This window comes from Dipodomys spectabilis, unplaced genomic scaffold, assembly GCF_019054845.1.
Source record: "Dipodomys spectabilis isolate Male_0828 unplaced genomic scaffold, ASM1905484v1 ptg000258l, whole genome shotgun sequence".
Lineage (NCBI taxonomy): Eukaryota > Metazoa > Chordata > Mammalia > Rodentia > Heteromyidae > Dipodomys > Dipodomys spectabilis.
Genome location: NW_024870935.1, coordinates 1374999 through 1392438, shown reverse-complemented (window position 1 = coordinate 1392438; position 17440 = coordinate 1374999). Strand labels below are relative to the sequence as shown.

General features: G+C 48.7%; 2 protein-coding genes across 2 annotated transcripts; both read left to right on the top strand.

The window, feature by feature from the left end:
* Window positions 1-246: 246 nt before the first annotated feature.
* On the top strand, window positions 247-7328 carry Il12b (interleukin 12B). The gene is made up of 7 exons (XM_042699600.1): window positions 247-334; window positions 3233-3502; window positions 4587-4704; window positions 5180-5397; window positions 5665-5825; window positions 6971-7096; window positions 7271-7328. The coding sequence occupies exons 1-6, from the start codon at window positions 247-249 to the stop codon at window positions 7094-7096; spliced, it is 981 nt and encodes a 326-aa protein (XP_042555534.1). The 3' UTR covers window positions 7271-7328.
* A 6755-nt stretch (window positions 7329-14083) lies between these two features.
* LOC122125031 (golgin subfamily A member 2-like) lies at window positions 14084-16759 on the top strand. The gene has a single exon (XM_042699596.1). It carries the CDS (start codon window positions 14084-14086, stop codon window positions 16757-16759), a length of 2676 nt encoding a protein of 891 aa, XP_042555530.1.
* Window positions 16760-17440: the final 681 nt, after the last annotated feature.

The following is a 17440-nucleotide window of genomic DNA, read 5'->3' as shown; positions in this document are numbered from 1 at the left end:
TCCTCTCCTCCTTCTCCTCTTTTGAATCCTTCCTTCCTTTCTTGTCTTCCTTTTTCTTCTCTTTTTTCTTCTTCTCTCTCCTCCTTTTCTTCTCTTCCCTCCTCCTTTTTCTCCTTCCTTCTTTCCTTCCTTCCTTCTTCCTTCCTTCCTTCCTTCCTCCCCTCCTCTTTTTTCTTCTTTTTCCTCTCTCTCTCCTTTTCCTTTGCTTCCCCCTCTCCCCCGCCCCCATTTCTCCCCTCATTACAGATGTGTCACCAGCAGCTGGCCTTCTCCTGGTTTTCCCTGGTTTTGCTGGCATCTCCTCTCCTGGCCCTGTGGGAACTGGAGAAAGATGGTAATTGGTCTCGTCGTTTCCTCTGGGGAGGTCCAGGGGTGAAGGCAGGGCACGGAGCGCCCGTGTTTGGGAAGCTGGCTGAAGTGGGGGAGGCTGCCTCGGGGTCTTGTCGTGAGAGCCATCACTCTGGGAAGATGCGGATGGCATCTCCTTCTCCCAGGGCAGCTCCATTGGTTACTTTTCCCATTGGATGCTAGAAAAGGCGCCATTTGTGGATGGTGTTGGGAGAAGAGTCTTTGCCAGTAATGCCAAAAACCAGTCCTTCGTGGGATTCATGTTGTGAAGCGTAGGAATTGAGCAGGGCCTCTTCCCCGCTGCCACACCCCGGGCTGGTGATGAGCAGCTAGAAGAAAGCACAGGATTGAGATTCTGCTGACTTGGGTTCAAGTCCTGCTTCTGCTAGTTACCAGTTCTATAACCTTGAGCTTGGTCACCTCTGAGCCTCGGTTTCCTCTACTGAAACTAGGACTTCAAAAGCGGGTTATTAATTGTGTTAATGAATACAGAAGAATGCATTAGAATACTCAGAACAAGCCAGGTGCCCCTGGCTCACACCTGTAATCCTAACTACTTAGGAAGCTAAGATCCGAAGATCATGGTTCAAAGCCAGCCCAGGCAGGAAAGCCTGTGAGACTCTTACCTCCAATTAAACACCATAATAATAATAATAATAAATTAAAATTAAAATAAGCTGGAAGTGGAGGTGTCACTCAAGGGAGAATGCTAGCTAGCCTTGAGCACAAAAGCTCAGGGGCAGCATTCAGGCCCTAAGTTCAAGCCCTTTGACTGGCACATACAAAAAAGAATAAGAATAAGAATACTCAAATCACAGTAAAGTAAAAGTAAATGTTAGCTAGTACTAGTATTTAGGTTGTTTAATGTTTCTGGACTATTTATTTTCCCAGTGAATAATGACAATTATTAGTAGACTAACAGAACAGATATTAGTAGAATATGGGGTCTCTATCCTTCTAATTTCAGACTTAAATAAATTTGCAATGACTTGAGTGTCAGTTGTACCTGAAATACGGAAAGTCAAGACTCAGGAGATTAGGTAACTTGTCCTAGTGTTACATACCCGGGAAGGGTGGAACAGAGGCTTAAGTGTTCTAAGATATTACAAGGACGTGAGACAGATGTTTCCTGTATTTTAGGGAGCTAAGCAAGAGGAAAAAAAGAGGCACAAATTTAAAGATGAAATGATTAACTAATAATTAGAAATAATCTTTTTTTTTTCTTTTGTCAGTCAAAGAGCTTGAATGTAGGGGCCCGGGCACTGTCCCTGAGCTTGCTTTTTGTTCAAGGCTAGCGCTAGACCACTTTGAGCCACAGTGCCACTTCTAGTTTTCTGCTGGTTAATTGCAGATAAGAGTATCACAGACTTTCCTCCTTGGCTTTGAGGCACAATTCTCAAATCTCAGCTCCCTAGGATTACAGGTGTGAGCCACCAACACGTGGCTCAGAAATGACCTTTTTAATGGTCAGGAGAAAATGATACTGAAATAGTTGAGTGAAAGACACCTGAGATTGCTCTTTCCCTCCTCAGACCTTCAGGAATTCAACAGCCCAGCCATCCCCCTCCCTAACCCTGCAAACATCTGAGACTTTTTAGATGCTCCCTTGCAGATGCTCTCCACCTTGGAATTCTTTCTTTTTTAATTTAGTGCTTTATTTTTTAGTGTGCTCAGGAACCTCAGGCCCTGCCTGTTTAACCCCTTCGTTACTTCTTGCTAAACCACAGAAATTCCGGCGAGTGACGATGATTATGGTGGTATTGGGCAAGATAACTTTAAAAACTAATCTCCATTGGTTTGTTTCATGCAGAAGGAGCTAGTTCCTTAAATCCCCATTGGGATTTTTTTTTTTTTTTTTGTCCTGGGATTGAACCCAGAGCTTCATGTTCTTACTTGGCTTTTTCATTCAAGGCTGGTGCACTACTACTTAAGCCATGCCTGTACTTTTTGCCTTTTGCTGGTTTATTGGACAGAGAGTTCTCACAGACTTTCCTGTCTGGGATGGCTTTGAACCACCATCTTCAGCTCTCAGTCCCCCTGAGTAGCTAGGATTCTAGGTGTGAGTCATAATGCCTGGCCTATGGAGGAAAAAAAGGTTTTTGTTTTTTGCTAGTCCTGGGCTTGACTGTCCCTGAGCTTCTTTTGCTCAAGGCTAGCACACCACCACAGCACCACTTCTGGCTTTTTCTGTGTATGTGGTACTGAGGAATCAAACCCAGGACTTCATGCATGCTAGGCAAGCACTCTACCACTCAGCCACCTTCCCAGCCCCATGGAGGAAAAAAAAATTAAGAGAGTGTTTTGATTCAGTTGGTTGGCTCTGGTCTATGAATCACAGAAATAACGAACATCCTTTACCGTTCATTCCTCACAGACAGACCTACAGCCTAGATCCTGCTGCTGTAACTGCACATACGCAGACTTAGGCTTCCTAAACCTCGCTCTAACTCCCCTAATCCCCCAGAGGAAGCAGGATCTCAGTCCTAGACATCCTTTTCCACACCTTACCGCTTGCTGAACCACTAAACATTGGCATTGATCTAAACACTGCTACATAAGATAGCCTGCCTTATCCCTCCAAATCTGAAAACTGTGCTGGAAAGTTCTGTCTCCCAGACCTTGCACAGGGAATCTTACAATCTTGTCATTTTATTTATTTCTTTACTTACTTATGGCTGTGCATCCAGGTCTTCCCCCGGTGCCTTCTCCTGAAGGCTAATTATTGAAGGCAGCCCCGTGGGCAAATGACTCAGTGGTAGTTGTAAAACGCGGGGCTTCTCTGTTCTAAGACCTTGAGCCAGGGAGGAGCCCCGGGTGAGATTCACGCGCAGTCAGTAAGGTTCCTGGCGCTCACCATTCTGTCCTCCAACCCTGTGCTCCCCAGTCTACGTTGTAGAGTCGGACTGGTACCTGGATGTCCCTGGAGAGACGGTGGTCCTCACTTGTGACACTGAGGAAGAAGATGGCATCACCTGGAAGAGGTCAGATGAGGTTGTGGGCACGGGCAAGAGCCTCACCGTCCAAGTCAAAGAGTTTCGAAGCACTGGGCACTACACCTGCCACAAAGGAAGTGAGGTTTTGGGCCACTCCACGCTGCTGCTTCACAAAAAGGAGAATGGAATCTGGTCCACTGATATTTTAAAGGACCAAAAAGGTAATTCCAGGAGGCTGGGAAGGTGGCTCAGTGGTAGAGCACTTGCCTTGCATGCATGAGGCCCTGGGTTCAATTCCTCAGCACCACATAAGCAGAAAAAGCCAGAAGTGGTGGTATGGCTCGAGTGGTAGAGCGCTAGCCTTGAGTTGAAGAGGTGAGGGACAGTGCCCAGGCCCAGAGTTCAGGCCCCATGACCAGCCAAAAACAAAAACAAAACAAACAACCAAAAAAAGGTAATTCCATTCCCTTGGGGTCATAGCTTTCCCATCATCGAACATACACATGGATGGTTCACCTAGGGTACACACATGGTACACGCGGGGTTCACATGTGGTTCAAAGCCAGCCCTGGCAGGAAAGTCAGTGAGACTCTTACCTCTAATAAACCAGCAAAAAAAAAAAAAAAAAAGAAGCCAGAAGTGGAGCTGTAGCTAAAGGGCAGGGTGCTAGTCTGGAGAAAAGAAAAAAAAAAAAAAAACGCTCAGGGATAGTGTCCAGACTGTGAGTTCAAGTCCCAGGACTGGAATGAAAGAGAGAGAGAAAGAGAGAGAAAAAGGAAGAAAGAGGAAGGAAGGAAGGAAGGAAGGAAGGAAGGAAGGAAGGAGGGAAGGAAGGAAGGAAGGAAGGAGGGAAGGAAGGAAGGAAGGAAGGAAGGAAAGTGAAAATGCAAGACATGGTTAGAGTAGTTACTGCATGAACCACAAATCCCTTTCTGAAATTATCCAGGACCTCCCTTTAAAATTATTTTTTGCTTTCCTGAAACCCTTGGGGTATCAGCCAACTCTCTCCTGGTGAGCGTTGGCCTGAATGCTTGTCCCAAAGTTGTCTTTAAGCAACAGAGATGCCACTGGCGGTTAGACTTCCAATAACGTTGGTTTTAACACTTTAACCAATGTGGATAGAGGGTCTCCGAGTACTGGGCGATGGTTTTGGAAAGCCATACTTCTCCCTGAGCATCGGGGGTGTCCAGCGGCGCCCTCTGAAAAAAAGCAACCGTCTGTTTGGACACTCCCAGTGGAAGCAAGGCATCTGTGTGCTACTTCATGGGTGGATGTGGATTTTTGCTTTCTTCTTTCCAAATCCAGAACCCAAGAACAAGACTTTTCTAAAATGCGAGGCGAGGAATTATTCTGGACGTTTCACTTGCTGGTGGCTGACAGACGTCACCACCAGCCTGAAGTTCACCCTCAAGAGCAGCAGAGGGTGAGTCAGCTTTGCTGGTTTCCCAGCATTCCATGTAACTTGTATCCTGTGGAGGAGAAGCAGGGCAAACCAGCAATGGCCTTATAAAAATTCACAAGAAAGGGGAAACAATCTCCTTTCTTTCTTTTTAATTTATTTTTGTCGATTGTGGAGCTTGACCTCTGAGCCTGGGCGCCATCCCTCAGCTCTTCAGCTCAAGGTGGGTGCTCTCCCACTTGAACCACAGCACCACTTCTGGTTTTCTGGTGGTTCCTTGGAGGTGAGAGTCTCATGGATTTTCCTGCCCGGGGTGGCTTTGAACCACAATCCTCAGATCTCAGCCTCCTGAGTAGCTAGGATGACAGGCGTGAGCCACCCCTGCTGGGATTTTTCCAACTGGAAGATAAAAATGCTCACGGGAGAAGGAATGTAGCACGGCAAAGATCTGGTCACCTGTGTAAACTCCCTTGTGAGCGGTCCTGCGTGTGTTTTTCAGCCCCTCCGACCCTCGCCAAGTGACGTGTGGGGTGGCGACCCTCTCTGCAGAGAAGGGCAAAGTGAAGAACAGAGAGTTCCCCAAGTACTGGGTTGACTGCCAGGAGGCCAGTGCCTGCCCCACCGCCGAGGAGAGGCTGCCCGTGGAGCTGGTGCTGGAGGTGGTGCACAGATTTAAGTACGAAAACTACACCGCCAGCTTCTTCATCAGAGACATCAGTGAGTTTGGGATGGGTGGGGTGAGGATGGAGGTGTGCTTCCTAAGGAAAGACACCATGGGTCCCATCTCCCCAAAGCCCCAGGGCTCCGGGGTCAAGGGTTAACGTGCATTTGTTTATTCTGCACCCCCAGATGATGACATCCATACTGTTATCTTCGTGTCCCCCAGATCTCAGCTCTGTTCCCACCTACCCTGAAAGCAGGTGCTTTGCTACGCTTTTCCCTTCCTACTACCCAGGTCAACGATGTGTTGGTTCCTTCCCACAGTTAAACCTGATCCACCCAAGAACCTGCAGCTGAAGCCGCTGAAGAGCTCTCAGCAGGTGGAGGTCAGCTGGGAGTACCCCGATTCCTGGAGCACCCCCCACTCCTACTTCTCCCTGAAATTCTCAGTTCGGGTCCAGGACACGAAGAATGGAAAAGAGAAGGTAAGCCGGGATGCAGGTGCGGTGTGTTCTGTGCTGAGGGTGATGCAGGCCCCAGTAAAGAGAAGACAGACCGGGGGGCGCTGGTAGCTCCTAGCTATGAGGTAGGAGGCTGAGACCTGAGGATCATGGTTCAAAGCCAGCCCAGAAAGTCCGTGAGAGTCTTATCTCCAATGAACCATTGAAAAGCTGGAAGTGGATCTGTGGCTCAAGTGGTAGAGTGCTAGCCTCAAGCAAATTAATAAAAGAACCTCATGGGCAATGCCTACGCCTTTAGTTCAAGACCCAGGACTGGCACAGCACATGCTTGTGCGTGCGCACGAGAGAGAGAGAGAGAGAGACAGACAGACAGACAGACAGACAGACAGACAGACAGACAGACAGAGAAAAAGACAGAGACAGAGAAAAAGACAGAGACAGAGAGAGGATGATAATAACTTCCATGTGCCTGGATGTGTGTAAGGCTTTCCACGTATCACTCACTGAAGCTACAAAAGGAACCCTCTGAAGGCAGCCAGCATTGTGATCACCTTTTCATAAATGAAGACAGTCAAAAGTTCAGAGAGGTTGATATCCTGCCCATGCTCACCCAGCTAGGTAGCGACAGGACCAGGGCACAGACTCAAGCCTACAAACACAAGCCCTTCCACCTAACCATGCCTCTGGCTCTAGTAGGGTGGACCATGAGTCCTTGCACTAAATTTTATGAGCATGAGTCAGGCTCCTGGGGCCAACACACACACACACACACACACACACACACACACACACACACACACACAGGTAAAAATACGGAGTGCTTTCTCGGCGCTAACACTTGCTAAGAGTGCTTCTATGTAATGACTACCGTGAACATTTGCAATGCTGGGAGGCAGGCGTGGTTGGTACACCTACTGATACATGAGAAAGGACACGGAGAACCTGAAGTCTCACAGCCAGTAAGTGAGCAGAGCCAGGATTTGGAGGGAAGTCTGTACCTGACAGGATCAAGGCCTGGGATTGATTGCTGGATAGATAAATCTAGGGGAACAGGTCCTGGAGGGCCTGAAGCCAGGTAGCTGTGGGAGGCCCGACACCGCTGTGTTTCGAGCTTCTGCCAGGAGGTGGCGCCAGTGTGCTCCTGTCACAGAGTCCCCTCTCATTTGCAGACAATCTCCACTGACAAAACCTCAGCTAGAGTCTCCTGCTCCAAGGATGCCCAGGTCCAGGTGCAAGCCCAGGACCGCTACTACAGCTCATCATGGAGCGAGTGGGCCTCTGTATCTTGCGCTTAGGTAAGCAGCTCCTGAGAAGCCCAGCCCAGATCTGCACATCCCGTAGTCCAAGGTGGAGGGCTAAGAATGGAGGTGGAGTGGGAAAGGGTGTGTGTGTGCGCGTGAAGGAACTTGCATGCAGTTGTGAACTGCTTTGATGCCTAACAACACATGGACTTTTAATATTCTTTTCAGGTTCCAATTCTAATCCCCAGGCTGCACCTTCAGAGGGAAAAAATGGAAGATATTGCACACACACACACACACACACACACACACACACACACACACATATGACTGAAGAGATGCAAAAAAAAAAGCAATTTTCTATCTGGTTTCCTTTTTCAAGACCAGTTTTAGGACCATAATGCTATCATTGATATAGTTTTTCATCTGTACTGTAAACACCCACTGACCCAGGAACTGATTTCTTTTTTTAAATAGAGAGGTTTTATTTTTTTTTTTTCAGAGCTGTTGTGGCCACTGATCTTATGTTATTTAAATATTTAACTAATTTATGTATTTATTAATTTATTCCTTATTTAACATTTTATGATGTAGTTGTTTTCATGGCCTGATATCCTTAGGGATGGGGTGGCCTTACACAAAAATGTGAACTTAAGTGTTACTGGCATTGTTGGTTTTACCCACAAGGCTGAGTGCACACTGGATACTTTGATGACAGAACTGCCATATATTTGTGATGGCTGAATCCTGAATTTCAAAAGACCTAAGAAAGGGGGGTAGAAGGTATGGCTCATGTGGTAGAGCTCCAGTTTTATAACAAGCCAGCTGAACTCAAAGCCCTGAATTACCCTCAAAGCAAACAAATAAAACAGACCCTTAAAAAAAAGGAAAGAAAAGAAATAGTTGACCCTGAATTTGGACCTCAGCCTTTCCCTACCCTCACCTCTTTGTAAGGCAAGAAGAGAGAGCAGAGAGATCATAGATGACTAGAAGATTTTTTTTAATTAAATTAAGATTTTAAAAGCTCTTAGAATTCAAGAGGAAAGCATGGAGTAGTTATGGCTGAGCACATAAAACTGTCAGAACTGCAGGTATCTTCTTAACAGCCACACATAAATGTGTGCAGATGCGGGTAAAATGATCTGGAAGCATTCGTACGTCAGTGTGCATGAACCCCATGTGCAGGCGCAACCAGAGAAGATCATCACTCTCTGCAGACGCGACTTAGACGTCTGAGGAATGAATGCGTTTTCCACAAAGTGACTGCATTTGCTTTGGGATTGTTTATTTATTTATTTGCTTATTTATTTTTGCATGCCAAGAATCAAACTAATAAAGACTCTTCTTTTGCAATCGTGTGGTGGGCTTTCTCAGCTGACTTCAGGGTTCTGTTTCCAAGTCTACTCTACAAGAGTACAATGTTTCTCGCCCCCCCCCCCCCCCAGAATTAAAGAACCGCCCCTCTTGAAGCAATTTCATCTCCAATGTTGCGGAACCATTTTGTGTGTGTTGCTCTTGCTAGTATTTCTACCTCCACGTGTCTTGCTGAGCTCAGAGACATGTCCCCTGTAGCATGACAGCTAGCAGGGACTCCATAAAGTCAGCAGATGGCATTGTGTCCTCTTTAGGGGCTCGGGGCCCTTACTACTTTCATCTTCTACCCTGGGAGGGACTTTGTGGCTCCCCCAACCTCATGAAATACAATTCTAACCTTCCAGAATAGACACTGCAGCTCCTCACCCTTGGCTCCAGTATTTCCTGAGGGTTTGTTGTGTGTCTGGACATGTCTTGATTCTTGGTCCTTGGGGAATTCAGTCAATTCCTGGTGTTCCCTCCCCCACGTGGCACTGATTCTTAGTGCTATTTGTAAAAGATGGCTAAAGAGTTAGCTTCAATGCTTTCAAATGCTGCCATGCTCCCAATATTCGACAGCTCTAGGTGAGAATGAAGGACGGGCTTCCATGAGACCTGGAGTCCTTTGGAAAGACTCAATAGAAAAGAGGAGATGGCAATTTCAGTTTAAGGGATAGACAGGCAAATCCGGGCGCCTGTGGCTCACCCCTGTAATCCTATTGCTCAGCAAGCTGAGATCTGAGGGTGGTGGTTCAAAGCCAGCCCAAGCAGGAAAAGTCTGTGAGACTCTGATCTCCCATTAACCACCAGAAAGCCAGAAGTGAAGCTTTGATTCAAGTGGTAGTGTGTCAGCGTTGAGCACAAACGCTGAAGGCTAGCACCCAGGCCCTGAGTTCAGGCCTCAGTACTAGCACCCACAGCCAAAAAACAAAAAAACGAAAATAGCCTGGCTCAGATAAAAGTAGGTGCACCACCTTCTCCCCCGGCCAAGAGTTTCCAGCTCCTGAGAGAAGTTATTTCATTTTCTGTCACCGTCTTACTAATTTGGCCCCAAGTGACCAATTCACCTTACCTATAAATCAGACTTTAATCATCTCTATTTCATTCCAGCATAGACCTTCTTCTAGGGCAGCGCTTACAAGCGAAACGTATTTGGACAAGACTTTGTCCAGAGGGTCATGTTATCCCAAGGAAACGAATTTCCTCGTTCAAGCTCATGAAAGGCAAAATAGAAATAAATACAAGCATCATAAAATAACATGAATGAAATCAGCAGTCGAGCTGCAGAGAGCGCCCCCCCACCCCCCGGCAGGCAGTGTGCATTTACCTTCACGCAGGCCTGGGCTCGGTGGGCGGGCGAGGGGTGAGGGGCGTGCTGCAGACCACCCGCCCGCATTCCACGCAGACACAGGTCTCAGCAGCTGCTCCCTGAGCTCCACACAGAAAGTCTCTCCTCCACCTCTCTTTGCCTCAGCCCACCTGGCACTGGCCCCTGGCCGCTTACCAAAGGAATTGACTGGAGAATGGGGAGGGGAGGGGATCTGGGGTGTGGAGGAGACTGGGGAAGGTTGGAGCAGGTAAATTACAGGGGGGGTCACGCTGCTCCAGAAGCTTCCTCCTCCCAAGCAGCAGACGGGCATAATGAAGCTACCATGGACGCTAAGTGACTCCTGGGGCCATACCCAGGCTGGACTCATGGAGACCTGAGTTCAAATCACTGGAGCGCAAAGGAAGGACATGAAACCAAGATGGGAAGCAGGACATCTGTAGTAGACAACCCTGTCTCCGTGATGCCGTGCCCTGAGCCCCAGCACCTGTGGATAGGATGAGATTTTTCTGGATTATCCAGGTGGAACCAATGTAATCAATCCCAGGAGACGCAGCAGAGGGGAAGGTCAGAGACCTGGGACGCAGAAGTGTGCGACACTCTGGGGCTGGACACATCTAGTGTCATAGAAATGAGGACCTCAGACCTACAATGGCAAGGAACTGAATTCTGCCCTCCCCCCACTCCCACCCCAAGGAAGAATGCGGAAAAAGACTCTCCCCGAGACTCCAGATAGAAATGCAATCCTGCCTCAGGAGACCCTAAGCAGAGAAGGGGTCCAAGCCCAGCTGGAGACCTGATCATCATCAGAACTGACCTCGAGAACCTTCTCACACGGGCACTGGTATGAGCATCTGATATGTGCTGGCTTGCTGTAGCAGCAATGGTAGACCCACGCAGGGCTTCGAATGAGAGCACAGCTTTGCTGCCTCTTAGGGAACTGGTCTGGAGGGAAAGGGATGATTCCCTATTTCCATCTGCTTTCGAGGCCTATTCATTAGAATTCTATTATGAAAACAGAATGATTTTTTTATTATTCCTGTATTCTTTCTGAATAAACCTTCCTGGATTTTTTTTAAAACGTTATCAGAGAATGACATGTTGTGTCTCCAGGGATTCCTTTGTTTTTGTCAGTAATGGGGCCTGAACTCTGGGCCTGGGGGCTGTCCCTCAGCTCTTCAGCTCAAGGCAAGCACTCTACCACTACTGGTTTTCTGGTGGTTTATTGGAGATAAGAGTCTCACGGACTTTCCTGCTCAGGCTGGCTTTGAACCTCGATCCTCAGATCTCAGCCTCCTGAGTAGCTAGGATGACAGGTGAGAGCCTCCAGCCCTGGGCTAGCCCCAGGGATTCTTAAGCCTGCTTGTTTCTGAGCAGGGAAACCTCATTCATTTTTGCCTTTAAATCCCATGATTCCAGCTCCCACTAAATCTCTGAGGGACCAGTGTGCCAATTGTCTTGCAGGAGAAAGGGTTGTTTAAATTATTCAAGAGAACTGCTTTTATACAATTTAGATGTGCCCATGTGCACATTAAAAAATAATGCTAATTAGATACAATTTCCATCTATTCATTAAAACAAATCCCAAGGCAGTCCAGAAATCCTTAGCCTAATGTTATTCTATGTGAGTTCTTGAAAACAAAACTGCTCTTCTCAAAAGAGGAAAAACATGAGTCGTGTTGGATAAAAACACACATTTGTACTAATGAGCTTCTCTTGTCCGGCTGCCCCCACCCCTTATCTATTTCTCCTAACTAATCAGGCATCCATTCAACAGCCATTTACTGAAAACCTACTGTTACACTCTTCTCTGAATGCTGGAATACAAACAAAATGACAAATCCTGGCTCAAATGGTAGAGCACCAGCCTTGAGCACAAAGTTCAGGGGCAGTGTTCAGGCCCTGAGCCCAAGCCCCAGAATCAGTAAAACAACAACAACAACAACAGCAATAATAGTAGTAGTAGTAAATTTAAAATATGTATTCATTTAAGTAATTTTGGAGTTGGTTGCACATCTGAATTGTATCTGGTATTGTACATGTAACATTCTATTTCACTTGATTTTTTGAACATTTAAAATAGGGGTATCAGAAAAAAAGGAAAATGCCTCTTTGTCACACACCTTCGACTTCTGGTAGTGCTAATAGGTCCCAAAGTATTGAAAAATGTTTGTGTCATATATTATTTAAATTCCTTCTTCTGGCTTTTCTGTCATCTTTAGCCATGTGTTTAAAAACATGAAGACAGGTCTTAGGAGATGTAGTAAAGAGGGGAGGTACTTGGAGTGTAGTACAAGTGACAAAAATTTCTGGTCCACTGTGGTTCTAAAGCTGATATCCACCAGCTGTTTAATTAAACTAAGTTTAGCTGGATGCCACCTCTGTACTTTGAATCCCTACAGAAGGAACTACAACATGCAGCATACTCCTCTAGCAAAAGGCTGAATCGTAGCCAATAGCAGCACTCTAAGTGCTGAGTCTCAGCCAATAGCAATAGTGGAAGAACTGAGTCTCAGCCAATAGCAATAACCAAAGAAGTGTATCTCAGCCAATAGCAGTACCAATTAGCTCCAGCCAATCACAAACTACCAACCCATCAGACCATGCCCATTTAAGGCAAACATCATTTGGAAACAATCAGCTGCTGTTTTTTTGGTTTTTTTTTGTTCCTCACCACCATTTTCTGTGTTTAAAAGTTTCCTGCCCAAGTAGTAGAATAGTCTTTGAAATTCTGCTGGTTCTGAGGGCTGCTTCATTGGCTAATTGCTCTTTAGGGTCAATTAACCTTTGCCAAATTTAATTTGTCTCAAAGTTTTAATACCACAAGTACACAGTAAAGGACAAGCAACCTTGATAAACTTTGGAGGAAACGGTTCTGATCTTAGCTGTAAAGTTTGCAGATGTATTGATGTTCCTTGTCTCCACAGATCTGATGCACAACTGTCACAGGAACCCCAAGATCTGGCCAGCTGTCATTTTTCAGACTACATCTCTGGAGTGGTCATTTGTATTTTTATCCAACCTGCAATGATAACATTGTACAAGATCCTGTCCACAAACCAAGAAGACAAGGCTTAAGATGACAAGCCAGGTATGGATCAGGGTAATGTTTTGGAACAAATTGTACAGACTTAGTCATGCAAAAACGTTATTGTATTGAAGAGGTCAGAATTCAGAATGTCCTTAGCCAACTCAGCAACTGTGTTTTATTACTGCTGACTGATGAGCAGAAAACAACCTTGTCTCTTTACCAAAAGAAGAATATAAAATAAGGGAAGGGAGAGGGGTCCTGAAGTGATTTAATAGGATCATTGTATAAAAACCACAAAGGTCTCACTTTTCATAAATGTTTACTGTGTTCAAATGATTTTTACAAATTTGTTCCTTTATACAAATAATGTTTAAAATTTTAAGTCTGTGCAATACATTTCTGTGTTTGGGAATTGCCTTCAAAAAGACAAAGTATAGGATTCCCGGAATGCACAGCACAGGGGAGAAGTATAGGAGAAGCGAACTCAGACTGGGGATGTGGTAGCAAGGCCCAGGGATTTGCCGGGTAGATTCACACCCTACACCATCTTGACTCCCACACATGACCTGTTTTATTCACAGCACACACACTACGCAGGTGTCATGCAAGGACTCACCTGTGCACACACTTGTGTACCTATTACATACACACAATGCACACAGGCAGGTACACCCTTCCTCAGACATGATGAACCTCCCTGATCAGCCAATATGATCAGAACAATAGGACTAACTCTGCATGAAGACTGGAAGACATTGGATGTGGGCAGATAGCTGTGTTTCTTGGTACCACTTCCTGAAGGGCAGCTGGAAATCTGGTGGAAACTCTGGTGACCATAGTTGTGTGATGGAAGCCAGGAAGGGTGACTTGGAAAGTTATACACCTATCCAGCTAAAGCAGGTCCCACCCTCCCCCCAACCAAACTGGTCAGGGGGCATGGGGGAGGGGCTACAGGAGCAGCTCTCGATGTGACTCCACCCATCCTGCCTGGATCACAATCGCCTGGCCACGCCCCCTAGCTTTCGTGTTTCTCTCTGACCAATGGGAGATCAGAATGGAGGCCACGCCCACATTCCATGCAGCCTAGAAGCCCTGGCGTTCTCCTCTCTCGGCTCACACCGCTAGGAGCAGTCGAGGGAGGTGGAGGTGCTAGTGGTGCTTCGGCGAATCGAGGTAGTTTTGGCGACACATAGGAAGGAGACGTAGTTGGAGGTGATTGATTGGAGAGTAGAGGAGGTGATTGGAGAGTAGAGGAGGTGATCGGAGAGTAGAGGGGATTGCAGACAGCCTGGGAATGTGGCCCCCACATCTTCCCCGTCCCAGCGCTGGCATGTCCGAACAAACCAGACGAGAAAAGGTAGCAGCAGGAAAGAAACTACTGCAGAAATACCAGCAGAGGAAGGGTCCGGACGGACCTGGAGAATCCAAGAAAAGGAAGAAGACCAAAAAGGGAGGGAACCCCAAGACGAACACCACTGGGGACGGTCATCCAACCGAGGGTCCGACCAGAGACCACGCTGACCCCCAGCCTCCCTGGCCTTTGGGCATGGGCGGAGCGGCCGTGGGCAAGAGTGTCACCGGTCCTAGTCACACCAAGGACATGGATGGACACGACCAACACCCGGAGCTGGCCCTGGACTCCGCCAAATTCCTGCGGCTCTGCAGTGAGATCCAACTAAAGCAGGAGAAGGAAGCCCTCCAGGATCGGCAGGGGAAGGAGCTGGAGACGCTGGCCTGTGCCCACGAGGCCCTGCGAGCAGAGCTGCAGCAGCACCAGCTGTCGGCACAGAGGTGGGTGGAGGAAAAGTTAGATCTGCAGGCCGCCCTGGCCCACCTGCAGCAGGGGGCCGAAGAAGCGGCCCTGGAGCGGGAGGGGCTCACCAGCCGCCTGCAGGCCGCGCAGCAGCGCGTGGAAGAGCTGGAGACGAAGCTGTCTGCTGTCTCCACCACGCAGAGTGAGACGGAGCTCAACAACCTCGAGCTCACGAAAGCGCTGAACCGCGTGACGCTGCAGCTCCAGCAGAAGAGCAGAAGCTGTGAAGACCTGGAGGACGAGAACACCGAGCTGCGCGACAGGCTGGACGCGCTCCTGACGCAGAAGGCCAATATGAAGATCCAAATCAACAAGTGCCAGCGGGCGCTGGTGGAGCGCGCAGAGTTGGAAAGACAACTCAAGAGCATGAGAGAGCTGGCCACCACCTTCAAGCTGGAGAGAGACTCTCTGGAGGAGGACCTGAGGGTGGAGAGCTCTATGGGGAAGGAGAAGGCCCAGCAGCTCTTGGAGGAGGTGGGCAGGCTGAGAGAGGAGAAAGAGCAAGGGGCCAGGCAGGTGTTGGAGCTGGAGGGGGAGCTGGTGGAGCTGAGAGTGCAGCTGGCAGAGCTGCAGCGCCCTGCGGGGCCATCTCAGGCTGAGCAGCAGCTGCAGGCTCAGGCCCTGCAGTTGCAGAAGGAGCTCAAGACCCTGGAGGAGCAACTTCTCCTCCAGGTGGAGGAGAACCAGAGCTTCCGCGTCCAGAGCCTGGAGCAGCAGCAGCGGCTATGGCTACTGGAGAAGAAAGCAGAAGAATGGGATCAGCATGCCGAGGACCGGCGCAAGATCCTGGAGACCATGGAGAAGGAGCAGGAGACCAAGAGACGCACGCTGGTGTGCAACCGCGAGCTGAAGGAGCAGCTGGCCCAGCTGCAGGACGCCTGGCAGAGGCTGAGCGCTGAGAAGGACTCGCTCGCCGGACTCCTGCACACCGAGCAGCAGGAGAAGAAACATCTTCAGGAGAAGCTGGAGCAGCAGGAGGAGATGTTCAAAGAATGGAAGGAGATGGCTGAGTTCAAGCGCCAAGAGGCCCAGGAGCTGCAGGATCGGTCCCTGGCCCAGCTGCAGCAGCTCAGAGCCACCTGTGAGCAGCACCTGGCCACCCATCAGCAGCTGAGCGCGGAGAAGGAGGCCCTGCAGCAGCATCTGCAGAAACAGACCCAGCTGTTGGAGCAGCTGCAGCAGAAGCAGGTGCAGAGCACATTGGAGGACCGGACGGTGCCTCCAAAGTTCCAGGAGGCACTGACGTGCCTGGAAGCCACAAGACAGGAGAATGCACAGCTGCGGGCCCAGCTGAGCCTCCTGGCTCTCTCTAGAGAAGGTGAAGGAGTGAGCAGAGGGGAAGACAAGGGGGAGGAGGCGGCTTCCCCTGCTGTGACCGTCCCAGAGGACGTGGACAACCCACATACCATGTGGGATTTTTACTGTGCAGCACTATCTGTTGCTGAATCTAAGAAGGCGCAGCTCAGCCGCGAGCTGCAGGAGCAGCAGGCCTGCTGCGAGGGCCTGGCCCATCTGGCAGCCCAGTGCCAGAGAAAGCTGGAGCACCAGGCCCTCTATCCCAAGATCTGGAACCATGGCTTGTCTGGGGAGAGAGAGCAGGATACCCAGGAACCCAAGAAGCGGCTGAAGATCTGCTTCACCTATGACATGCCTGGACAGGTGGACGACCAGAGTCAAGTGGATGACCTCCACCATCACTGCAGCCTGCTGTCAGAACGCATCAGCGCCGTGGAGGAGGAGATGGCATCCTGTGAACAGCAGATGGCCGTCCTGGGTGAGCTGCAGCGCGAGAAGGACGAGAGCATCCGCCGGCTGTCACAGGAGAAGAGGGAGAAGAAGAAGGAGCTGCAGGAGCTGCTGCTGCGCCTGACAGGGCAGGGCACAGAGGCCGGGGACACGAGGCCGGCCGCAGCCCTCACCCCTGCTGCAGAGACGCCCGCAGACCTGCCGGGCCCCGAGAAGACGGTTGTGGAGGAGCAGCAAGGCTTTGAGGAGGAGCAACCTGAAGACAACTTGGAGCCTGAGCAAGGAGAAGCGGGGGTGTCTGGCCCCTCTGTGGTGGACAACCCCACCCTAGAGCAGAGGGTGCCACCATCACCCGACATCCAGCAGCCCCGAGAGCCTGCAGCCCCGGGCAACGAGCGCCCCCTCCCTTTCTTGTATAGACTGACACAAATGATGAGTTTGACATAGTTGCCCTCAAAAGACCTGGTGGCGACGCCTAGAGAAGTGGGCTCCTGCATTCGAACATGTACTTGGGGACATAGCAGCGGGGGGCATCCCTAATGGGGGGTGGGAAGGCTAGCTAGAGGCCAGACAGAGCAGAGGCTACAGGGAGCTGCTCCGTACTCTAGGCACAGCTCATGATTTATCGGTTTCCAGGGAAGGGGTGCATGGCGTGGTTATTGTAAACAATAAATCCTTTTCAAAGGAAGATGATGAGTGATCGCGTCGTTTTCTATTAGCATATTGTGTTAGTGGTGTTATTAATGACCTCTATAGTAGCATCATACTCATTTTTCTGATATATTTTTATGCTGATTTATGGAGCGTTTTCACGATCCTTTAGACTGTTTTTTTGTTTTTAGGAAAATTTTATATTTCCTCAAAGGAGTTATTCTTTAACGTAAGTTGGTATATTCGTGCATTTTTTTTTTATTTTTAGGTTTTTTTGTGCATTTTTAAAAAATGATCGTACTCAGTACCAGCAACACTGGATTTTCTTGTTGTGTTTTAATAAACTACAATGGTAGTTTATTAGGAGGCAAATAGACAGCACACACTGTGAAAAAGAAGCAAAGGTGGTTAAACCTGACAGTTTGGAGAAAAAAGGAGAAATAGTATTAATAGAGAAACAGAGGTGTCCTATAGAGG